The 12,297-nt window shown below is 36.7% G+C and overlaps 1 protein-coding gene across 12 annotated transcripts in view; it reads left to right on the top strand.

Annotated features, from left to right (window-relative positions):
* The first annotated feature begins 3,409 nt into the window (after positions 1-3,409).
* LOC109065034 (receptor-type tyrosine-protein phosphatase U-like) overlaps positions 3,410-12,297 on the top strand; it is a 190,772-nt gene continuing 181,884 nt past the window's right edge. For 7 of the 12 annotated variants that reach the window (XM_042772875.1, XM_042772872.1, XM_042772871.1 and 4 more), the window contains exon 1: positions 3,410-3,708. In XM_042772875.1, the coding sequence (XP_042628809.1) occupies positions 3,639-3,708 (70 nt within the window). In that variant the 5' untranslated portion in view covers positions 3,410-3,638. The remainder of the gene's footprint in view (positions 3,709-12,297) is intronic. The other 5 variants (XM_042772874.1, XM_042772873.1, XM_042772868.1 and 2 more) reach the window with 1 other exon arrangement.

Genomic DNA, 12,297 nt, shown 5'->3' with positions numbered 1-12,297 from the left:
GCATCTCATGGTTTCTGTCTGTTGAGGAAGGAAGTTTTACATTATGTACGTTTTTTAGAGTATTTATTTAAAGTAGTCAAAATTCAGATGCCGCACGCAATATACTTCCCTTATCTAATAATAACATTTACCATGTTTCTTAAAATTAGGTTATTTAGTAGGTTCTTTTTGGAGTCTTATTTTCTAATTTCTTCCAGCAACTCTACTTGCTTCTGCACTGTATTGTATGTCGTCATAGGATTGTAAACATGACAACCAATAATTTGTAATAGACAGTTTTTTTTTTCATTAAGGAAAAATATTTTGCAATTATAGCGGTGCTCATGTTAAACACCACAAAGAAGAAAAATAATGCTATGAAATCACAATTACTTGAAGCAAAGCAAAATCATACTTTTTTTTTCTTGCAGAAGTTGGTACGTTGCATTTTTGAAGTCTAATATTAATGAGACCTGTACAAATACAGATTTGTATTTACTGTTGGATTTTGTATAGCAACATTTAACTGGTAAACTGTACAGTTTGTATTGAAAGACCTTCATATACCTTGATATTAAGCAGTTACCATTCCATTTTCTGGGCTAAAAATGTCAAGCTTAGTACTTTTAAGACTATATTATTTATTGAATGAGTATTTTTTTTTTTTTTTAATTCTGATGTTACGTTTGGTATTAAACTGTAAAGATGTTTCTTTAAATGTAACTAGCTATGATCCATTGACCTTTTTCACATTCTAAATATACACCACCAGATGGCAATAAAACATTAAGAAACAGTTGAATGAGATGGCGTGACAATCCTGTTAAATACGGTCTGACGTGCTGAAAATGCAAACATATCTGTTTCCCAGACAGATTACAGGTCATTTAGGTGTGTAAATAGAGATCATTCTAGTATGAGGTCACAACTTTCTGGCTGTTTTCTCCTACAACAGTCGTCTTTTTTGTTGTTGTTGCTTCAAGTGTTTAATCATATAAACAGTTTCCAGTCCTACACTGTATTTATTCTTAGAACATTTTTCCCTGTATAAGACATATACATGCTCACAATCTGATTTTACGTGAGAGGAGCTCTTCATAATCCTCCCACACTTCGCTTGAATTGAATAAAACTTGGCACAGTCCATCACTCTTTTGTCATTTACCTCGAAAAAAGGTTTGTTGGTGTGCTGGTGACTCCCTTAACGGGACTCAAACGTGGTTTTGTGGAGGAAAGCGCACCTGTCTCACCCTTCATAATGCTATACAGGCCCCTTTCTGACGTTCATGGGACACCTAAACAAATGATAAACTGCTGCACGGTGCCCTCCAAGGCAATGAATGAACAAGGTCATATAGAAGATGGTGACTGTTATGCAGTCATTTGTGCATTTGCTCCAGGCAGGTCCCAGAGATCATGTATTTGGATACTGCTGCAGTATCGGCATAGTAAGGGACAATTTTGTATGCAATTAAGCAAAGTTTGGGTACAATTAAAGAGTAGGAGAGAAGCATTATTATAGATGATGGACTTGTTTTTGGCCTGAAGTGAAGACAAAAAGATAAAACACTTTAATAAAAGTTTTATTTCTTTATAAACATGCCATTTTTCACTGTACATGGTGTTTATTGATGTACTGGAGTCATGTGGATTAACTGTCATGTTTTTATCAGCTGTTTAAACTCTCATTCTGACGGCACCCATTCACTGCAGAGGGTCCACTGGTGAGCAAGTGATGTAATGCTAAATTTCTTCACATCTGTTCTGAGGAAGAAAAAACTCATCTACATCTTATGGCTTGAGGGTGAGTAAATTTTCAGCAAGTTCTCATTTTTGCATGATCTATTCTTTTACAGGGGTTGTTCACTTAAAAGAAAAATGCGTTTTGACGACATTGCAAGCCTGTTCTATTCTTTTACAGGGGTTGTTCACTTAAAAGAAAAATGTGTTTTGACGAAAACACCACTGGCCCCCTGTGACATTCATTGTATTGACATTTTCTAAAATATACTTTATCCATTATTGTTTTGGACCCCATTGCAATGAATTGAAAAGACAAAAAAGTTGAAACATTTTTCAAAACATCTTTTGCAGAACACAAAAGAAGATATTTTGAAGAATGTTTAAACTTTTTATCTATACAATGCGCGTCAACAGTGTCCAGAACAACAAAGGACCCCAATGACTTTCATTGTATTGACATTTTCTAAAATATATTTTCATATTAACCGTTTTTGGTTGAACTATATTTTATTTATTCAGTGAGCTGAGTTGACAGGAAGAAGATCTGCTGTTTTGTGTCAAGTAACTTCAACTAACCAGTTTTAAACAGCAGGTATTTCCTAACAGGATACTTTCCCATATTTGAGGTTTAGGCACAGTAAATGCATGAACATGATTGTCATTCTGATTAAAACAGGTGCATGTTTGCTGTAACTTAATCTCTGGCATAATTTATTTGATTTTTCTTAATAGCCGACCATCCTATTTCTTGATCTACATCTCTGGAGTCGGAATCCCCTGCTGTGAATATGCAATAGGTAGACTGATTGTGATAGAAACTAAAAGAGGTTGCTCTGTTCTTTGCTGTGTGAAATTAAATTGGTATGAGAAATGTGAATGGATCAGCATGTGGCTGTCTCCACCTGCCATCCCTGCTGGCTGTGGAACATGGCTGGACCTCCAGCAGTCGAGGTCCAACTTGGCTCTGTTGCTTCCATTCGTGGCTCAATAGGTAGTCCTTCCTTTTGTGGAGCCTAAATAGATTAACACAAATCCATCCAACCTGTGGGACTGTGTAGATAAGATGCTTCATAGCTAGTTGGCCTCATAATGTCTATTGTTAGAAGACTGGAAACCTATCTCCGTGGAAAAGGAAAAGTTGTTTAAAAAAAAAAAAAAAACCTGATTTATATGTTGTTAACAGTTTTTTGCATAACATATTCAGTTTTGACAGTTACACATATGAAGCCTACAGCAATGGCTGTCATCTAGTGGGCCTCAGCAAACTTCCAAAGAGACCAAAATATAAAAAAAAAATTATAATATATTTATATTGTATGCAATGTAATTTTTTTAAAATTAACTATCTCAAGTATGCTGTAAACACACACACACACACACACACACACACACACACACACACACACACACACACACACACACACACACACACACACACACACACACACACAGTCAGTATGTCTTAGAGAATGCATACCTCTTTTTCCTTAGCTATCAACCAATAAATCACATCATTAATTCCCCTCTGTTGTGGAAGCTGTTTGTCTTTAGTAGCCAGGCTAAAGAGATTATGATGAATCATAATGTACTGTGTAGCCCGAAAACACCATGATTCGAGCTCACCTTCTCGAGAGCCCCGCATGGGGGCGTCGTTCGCACACTTTCAAGTACACTACGCATTCTCGAGCGCCAGAAAGTGCGCTCGGAGAGAAAGAAACATCGCTTCAAACTGTTTATCCTGACGTCAGTTTGAACAGCTCGCACTGCCCCCGTATCATTTCACGCGACTCTGAACTGAGCGTCGGCTGGATTTTGGGAATCGATGAACGGGAGTGGGTCCACAACTTCACAGTCCAAACTACTGGAGCCACTGAAATGATTTCGGCTTGTTTTCCTAACTGGACTAACAGCATAAAATGAATACCTGCGCATTTCTCTTGATCCTGGCTGTTCAGATTCACGCCGACAGCGTAGAGGGACCAACAGGTAAAGTGCCGTTTGTCTGGAGTTACACAGGCTGCGCACTTTCAAACTTGTGTGTGTTTTGAGGATATGAAAAAGCATAAGCTTATTGTCTTGACAGCAGAACGAGGTTGAGTTGTACTTTGAAGCCGCTTAACTTTTCTGATAACGGAGAGGTTTGGTCTCGGCTGTCATAAAAACAGTCAAGATGCCAACAGAAGCTTAAAATGAATTGGTGTTTGGGGCTGTTTGTTATTTGGCACAATACTCCTGTTTATACATTCCCTCAGTTGTTCAGATTGACGTAATTCATGGTGTGGGTCTTTGAATTATTGTTGTAGTATTTTTCATTGAAAACACACGTCTGGATGAAGTTGCTCGGTATAAAGTAAACAAGTGCAGTCTTATCTGCGAAGCTTTAAATCAGTGGTTGAATGAACGAATCGTTTGTGGCTGCACCAGACGTGTTATAAAGGCAGTGAGGTGGCTCATAAATTTGTGTTTTTATGATCAAATTCATGTCAGAAGGATTTACAGTGAGTTGAATTTTAAAGTGAAATAACCACCAGGAGCATTTAAGTTATTATTATTATTTTTTTAAACTGAATCAACTTTTCTGATTATTTAAATTGTTCGATTTGAATCTTTTTGGTGGGCGTTCATCGCCTTAAATATTTAACTACGAAATAAACATCATACACGTTTCACCGTATTTTTTTTTTTTTTTTGCCTGACAGTGAAGTATATGTGCAGAGTAGAATGAAGTACAGTGATGTAACCTACTGCGCTCTTTATTGCTGATAAAAGCGCTCGCATATCCGGTTATGCTTATGAATTATCACAGCTTGTTTATGAGTTAGTCACGCACTGTAGGGTCAAAGAGACTATTATCTCTTGTCCAAATTATGTTTCTTAATCAGTTTAATAACATCTGTCTTTTGAACGCCCATCTTGAGTTTGGCGCCATTCTTTTGTCAAATCCTATTTTTTTTTTTTTTTTTTTTTTTACTGTATAGGACATGGTGGAATAAATAGTTGGTTTACTGGTCTTGTCTAGTTTAAGAGGGTCTGACCAAGCTGATGTTAATCTGGTTTAGCTGTGAGTGCACAAAACCAGCCTACTGACCAATTAAGCAAACAGGTTATTCATTTATTTACTTATTTGCAATGTAATGTGAAGATTGGGCTAAATGTACATTTTAATTAAGAAAATATACAAATTCAAATTGTGCACATGAAAAGGAATCATATTTACCATCTAATAGTGTTTTTCCCTCCTGAAAAACAGCTGCTGGTGGTGTACTGGTTTTAACTGGTTCATGTTGGTCTCCCAGTCTGGTCAAGCAGCACACTCAGCTGGTTTAGCTAGAAAGCCTTTAGAACACCTCCAAAACCAAACAATAGACCAGAACCTGACGAGACATGGTGACCAGCAAACCTTTTTGCAGTTTTACATTATTTTCCGTTAATTAGTTATCTGTGTTTTTTTAAGCTGTTTTCGTCATGAGGAGTGTTGGCTGTTCTCCACAGTTTTTGATTTCAGGATTTACGATCCTTGTAGGCCTAACCCGATCCACACACACACACCCAGATTATGAACTGCTTCCTCCTCCACACTGTCAGTGGGCTGCATGAAGACAGAGCAGATACAGGGAAACTGAAGGGTGCCGCGTGTGGTTGCTCATAATGGACCACTCCCTCTGAGCCAGGCTGTAGAAAACATGTCACATGATTCGGCCAAGAAACTTTACAAACAATCATGATCCATTTGAGGAAGCTATTGATTTTCAGTTAAATAATTGGCTTCCATTTAGCAAGCTGTCAGGTAGCTGGAGGGTTCTGTAACTACTGCTGTGGTCTTTGCATTCCCTCTATTCTTCAGCTGCTGTCTAATCTTAATTTCTGTTGGTTTTTGGCCTGATTTACACGGTGTAATCCTCCCCTATTGTGTTTGACTACTGTTTCCGCCATAGTTTTTTTCTGCTTTTGTTTTGCCATGGCCTGGTTGACAGAAGGCAGCGATGAGTGACCTGATGTGTGATGAATACAGGCATTGTAACCAAGACTCTACTTCATTTTTAGCTCTTCACACCCTCCCCGTCAAGTTGCATGCTTTTCTTTTGTGAGTTGTGCATCATTATTTTGATGTTGTAATATGATAGTTATGAATGGAGAAACTATATAAGCACTAATGACTTGATTTAAAAAGAATTGAATAGTTTGTAAAAATGCTTAAAAGCACAAAATCCTTCAACATTTACATAAAACATATATTTTTTATTAGGCCTATTTATTTATTTAAAAAAATACCTAACATATATATTTTTAAAGCAATGTGCTGGTGAGATTGCTTTGCCAATTAAAAAATCACTGGAATCAGTAATGAGGTTAATAATTAAGGTTAAGATGATTTTTTTTTTCTTCTAACTTCTGAATAGCATAATGATTGCATAGCTGACCTTCAAGTGATTTTACCTTTCAAGGATATTTTCTTTAGTTTTGCTGTTCATAACCGTGGATGCTGTCGCAATCCAAACTGTGTCGCTATGGAACTGACACAAGTAAATGTCTCTCATAATAAGGGGAATGAAGCACATCATTAGGATGAATAGGGAAATAATTAAAGCACACGAAGATAATTATACTAAAGCTGAGACAGAATGGGGCAGCTTCACTCTTGCTGCCTATAGTGATGGAGTCTCTGGAGGCTTGACAACTTTTGTTGATTGGCAAAGTGCAGGCTGGATGGATAAATAGACTTGGCTGATATCGGACTGTCACTTAGAGGGGTAAATCTTTTCCACAAGATCTTGAATTTGAAGACCTTTTCAATTTGTTATCAACCATGTTTGGAAGGGATGAGTTTCTGTCCTTCCTCTGTGCCTAATTGGCTTCCTCAGGTGTGCTGGACTGTCAGTCTTGTAGCTTAGTTATAGTTTAGACTGCAACGGTTTCTTGTAGTACAGAGCATGGCATGTGCATCAAGGTGCTTTCTGTTTTCCGGGATCCATTGCAGCAGCACTGCAGTAGCTGGGTGAGTCCAGAGCATGGAAAGCAGCTATCTTTCATAATGCCACAATCGTGGTCATGATGCAAATTACCTCAGGACATGAAACCTTCTTTGTTTGCTTACAAAGGTGCTTTTTAAAGGTAAAGTATGAAGTTTTTGTGCTATAGTGTGACCTAGTGGAATTGTAAAAATAAAGCATATTTGTAAATCCCCTTTACAGTCATCACACCCTTTTAATGCATTTTGATCATTAAAATATCTTACTATTTTATCTAGGGCTTGACAGTTAAGAGCCAACATGTTTGGAAAAAACTTGTTTTCATCTGTGTTAAATTCAATATGCAGCCCCAAATTCATCCATCTTGTTTAAAACACTTACCTTTTTATATGCTATTGTCTGTGTCTGTGTATTTTGGCAAGTCTTTGAATTTTGGCTTACACTTCTGTAACCGAATCATAATTTACAGCCATGTACCCACACAGGCTAAACACCCACTGGCTCCGCCAGCTACAGTCACAACTCCCCAAACAATAACTATTAGTTTAGCTAGAAAGAGATTGACAGATCTGAGCAGACCGCTCTAAATATTTTGTTGGTGCCTGGGAGGTTCAACGTTTACATTTTAGGGGAGATAACCCCTTGAATGGTATATTTAGTCAATGGACAACTCTGTTAAGAAAATGTATTTTGACATAAACAAATCTTACAAACTTCAAGGAATACGTCACCAAAAAAAAAAAATTCCTGATTATGTACTCACCCCCAGACCATGCAAGATATATATGACTTTTTTTTTTTCTTCAGCTGAGGAGAAATTAAGGTTTTAGAGAAAAACATTCCAGGATTTTGCAACCCATTTTCAATCTGTTTTGGATCAAATGCAAATGAATGAGACCATTTTTGATGGTCCAAAATTCATGTTTAGGCAGCTTCAAGATAATCCATACAACCTAAAAATACAATACTGCTACAAATGCTCACTGTGGTCCAACTTGACCTCCTATGCGATGTTTGTGCATTTAAGCATCCTAAATATGGATTTTGGACCTTCAGAAATGGCCTACGTTGAGTCTTGTTCATTTGTAGTTGAGAGTTTTCCTTCAAAACCTTAATTTCTCTTTGGCAGAAAAATGATCTTGGATGGCCTGGGGGTGAGTGAACAATGAGGAAATTTACCTTTTTAGGTGAACTAGTTCTTTAAGATGGCTTATAGAGGATGGTTTGCTGTGAAGTTATGAAAGTGCAAATTAAGTTTCAGATGGTTTTCCACACTGATTACGAGATAATACAGCAGTCTGAACATCAGTGAGACCGCCCTGGTGCCAAGGTGTAGGCGGGAAACCTGGTAGGAGGGCTTGGATGTCTCGGGCACTCAGATATTACGCATCAAACAGATTCATTAAACAGAATCAACCTGACATCCAAATTCTTTGACCTAAGCTAATTGCAGAGTACCTGTAAAACAGGAGGCGGCGAGGACCCTGGTGACCAGAATTTTATTTCCTTTGTAATTAAGGAAATTGCATAGCGCCTTTTATTTATTTATTTTTTTTGCACTTTCTTCTGCAGTGGAATCTCAAAGGAATTTTTTCTTTTTTCTTTTCAGTCCTGAATGTTTAGCGCCACTGAAATAATGAGGAAATGTGTCGGAGAGGGTTTTGAAAGCAACAGCTGAAAGTGCTCGTTCCCCCAGCATCAGAGGCAGTCCGTCTCTTGTCGAGAAATGTTTTCTTTGGACTCGCCTGTCAAACTGCTCTGTACAAGAGGTTTGAGGCTGGAACGGAAGAAGGTTTTTGGGAAAGGGGGACTGCCAGAGGGCTCTCTCCTCCTCCTCTTCAAACGGCAGAGCTGCACTGAGTCAACATCTGATGGGAAACGAGCGTATGACAACAGAGCGAAGCGATGCTGCCTTTTCCTTTTGTTGTCTCTGGAAGGCTGCTCCATTCCTCAGTGATTTATCTACGGATTAAAAAAAAAAACAGTTAAGGGGCCCCTGATGGAAATTTGGCTCAGAGAGGATCTGAGACTGGTGTGAAAATGACAGTGAACTAGATCATCACAGACTCCAGAACAGGAGGGCACTTAGAAGCCTCGGCTTGCCCTTAAGTTTTGTGAGTTTTACTCGAGGAAGTGCTCAGCTTCTGCCTACCCAGGTGCAGCTTTTTTGAATTCATCCTGACAGTGCACTCTATGATTTGTTCTCCTCCTTACAAGCAGTAATGCCCGAGGCTACATTTCTTTCATTTTCATTTTCAGGAAGCTTTTTTGCCTTAACTTTGTTTAGCGTCTGTTGAGCTGCACCGCGTATCAGAGGATTGCAGGTGTTTACACTGTGTGGGTGGTGAATATACTTTATTTTTAAGCACAGTAATTTCAGTGGTGATGGTAAACAATGATTGAGACCAAAGGGCGTCTCTGCAACGGCTTTTTGAATTATACCCCCCCAGGGTACAAAATGAACACCTGCCATGTGCCAAATGCAAGTAAATTTTTCTCAGATGTTGTAATGAATTGGAATTTAGGAGCATATTTCCGTTTGCGAAATAAGCAATTGCGTTAGACTTCACCGAGCATGTCAATATACATTTATATTGTTGAAAGAAGTCTTTTATTCTCACCATGGCTGAATTTATTTGATCAAAAATACAGTAATCTTGTGAAATATTATTACAATTAAAAATAAAATTGAATTTATTCCTGTGATGGCTAAATAAAAAGCAGTCCTTTTGGAGTTAAAGGCTGAAAAGCCTTATATTTACATGTTGGATGTTATTTCAAACTTTGAAGGTGCTGATTGCCGATAACCTTATGGCATTATTATTGTATGATGGCTCTTAGGTGTATTTTTGAAGGAACAGTGATTGGTTTGTGATGGTGGTTAGGCCTTCTGAGTGCAGGGATTCTTGCCATTAGAGTAAAGTTCCTTGCTTTACAAAGAAGTTGAGGAACATGAAAGTGCATAACCCTTTGATCTTTTTCTGATTAATTTACCCTTCATTGTTAACAAATGAAAGCATATCTTAACAGTTATAAAAGAAAATTGTAATATAAATGGATGGATTTAATGTTTTCAATACTGTTTGCCCTCAATTTAATGTTTTAAGATTGATTTGAACTGTAGTTACATGTGCTTTGTGTTCTGTTAGTATATAATTAATACATTTGTGTCTAATCATCTACAAGAACTATAAAGAGAGCTTTAGAGATTATTGTTTGGTCTTCATTATTGTTTTTTTCTGAACATCTCTCTTCTGTAGTGACACTTACGATGCAATCCCCAGCAAGTCTTTGTGCTGGTCTTTTGTCTTCATGACCTGTTTTGAAGGTCTATGCTTGTTCCAGTGCTTTCTTATAATCTATGTGGTCTGGTGGCATTTCCTTTGTACCTTTTCTTTAAACAAATGGGGTGAGCTCTTGTCTGAATCATTTATCCGATTTGCTAGTTCCTGGCAAGTACAATGATCTGAGGATGCAAATGTCCTCTCAGTAGAACAGACCTTTTGTGATTGCATGACTCATTTTTCTTTCTTTCATTCATCCATTTCATTCAAACCTCTCCCTCTTTTGCTATTTCTTTCTCTCTTAGCGCAGTATTTGCCAGACTGTATACAAAATGGTGATGATAAGACTGCTCATAATGTTTGGTTTATGACAAAACTACCCATTTCTCTGACCATTTAGGTTGAGTTTTAGATTGAAATATCATGTGTTGTGTTCTTCCTGATTAGCATTTAGTTTGTTTATATTGGCTTTTGTGTTATGACTATGCGCAGCTACACACAGCTGTCACATAACTCTCAGGGATGTACTGATGAGGTTTGTGGTGGAGCTCTGGAGGTTTCTGAATTTCATCTTGGCCCTAGTGCTGCACTGACAGACTGGAGAGATTTACACCAGCCTTGCCCTTATTCTCCATACTCAGTCTCTCCATACTCAGGCCCCGTCCAGCAGAGATTAAAGTCGTATTGATCCATGAGCCCAGGAAAGTCCATTTCACTAAGACTCCATCAAACAAGGACCCCTTTATGAACCATGTGTTTCTGATCTAGAGACATGAAATATAGTGGGTGAAAGCCATCCAAACTCATACCTGGACTCATATGAATGTAATGTGATCGTAAAATATCTTGTTGTGGAACCCTCAGGGAAGGATTTTAAATACATTTGGATTTCCTTGTCTTCCCTTTCATTGTACTGAGGGTAATGTGTTAATTTTCTTTCACTGGGGATACTCCGTTATAGAAATGTTGGCTGATTTGATAGCTAATAATTGTTTTTATGTTTTTGTGACCAGTAAGACCCATACAGAATCAATGTTACATTTAATTAGTTTGACCAGATTAATAAGAAAAAAAGGTTAAAAAGAAACAAGTTTTCCATTTTAGTATATTTTATGTTGTTTTTATTTGTGATGTTTCCCATACATTGATTTATTTGTGGTGCTCACAATATCAAAACTGACCGATTCTCCAAAAGGCTTCGTTGGATAAACATGAGCACATACTGTACGATAAAATCAAAATGAGGCACGGGTGTTTTTATATCACTGTATTTCTGAAGGAAGACTATCTTTAATTAGTCTATTAAATTTCAATGTCATTTTCATTTCATCGTGCATGTTATGTGCCTGATAAAGCAGCGTTTGTGAGCTTAGCGCTGCTTTGTGTACAGCCGTTACTGGGGAAACCTCTGTTTCTCTCACTTTAAAGCACCTCCTGCTGGCAGAGAATGAATTTGCATTTTCAGTAAATCTGATTTAAGCAACAAACATATTTTGCTTGTTATCAAAAATAATCTACTTTAGAGGGATTACTTAACTGTTGTTATTGATTCTATTTAGAAGTATACCGGAAGTTAAGTTGGGGCCACAAAAGCGCGCATGCACAGTAACGTTTGTTTATGTTGTTGCCATTATATAAAATATATATATATATATATATATATATATATATATATATATATATATATATATATATATATATATATATATATATATATATATATATATATAAACTCATAAATTTATAGATTTACTTATTTTTATTGAAAAAGTTGCTACTAAATATTTATTGAGAAAGTAGCAATATCTGAAATAAATATATATATATATATATATTTTTTTTAAAACTGCTAAATCTTAAATATAATTATTTAAAAATCTGATATATTATTTATTTATTTAATGCAAAATGCTACTGTATCTTAAATATTTACATAGTTATTTATTGAAAACGCTGCTATTTATTTATTGCAAATTTTTGCTGTATCTTAAATATTTATTTAATACATATTTTAATTAAAAAATATTTTTTTAAAGCTGTTATGTCTGCTTTCAGTATTGGTTTAATTTATCTTATTTTGATCATTGCACAAAATGCTAATAATAACCAATTCCGATATAATCATGATATACTGTGCATTCTAGGGATGCACCGATCATGATTTTTCATGGGCGATTCCGATACCGATTTTTTTTTAACAAGCAAACTGGCTGATTCCGATACCGATTACCGTTTTTTTTTCTTTAAGCAACAAACAAGAAAGAAGGAAAATATACATAAGATGTTGATTTGGTATTTAATAGGCCAAACTGTCTTTTGGC

This window comes from Cyprinus carpio, chromosome A16 (genome assembly GCF_018340385.1).
Source record: "Cyprinus carpio isolate SPL01 chromosome A16, ASM1834038v1, whole genome shotgun sequence".
In the NCBI taxonomy this organism is placed as follows: Eukaryota; Metazoa; Chordata; class Actinopteri; order Cypriniformes; family Cyprinidae; genus Cyprinus; species Cyprinus carpio.
This window is presented reverse-complemented; position numbering and strand designations above follow the sequence as displayed.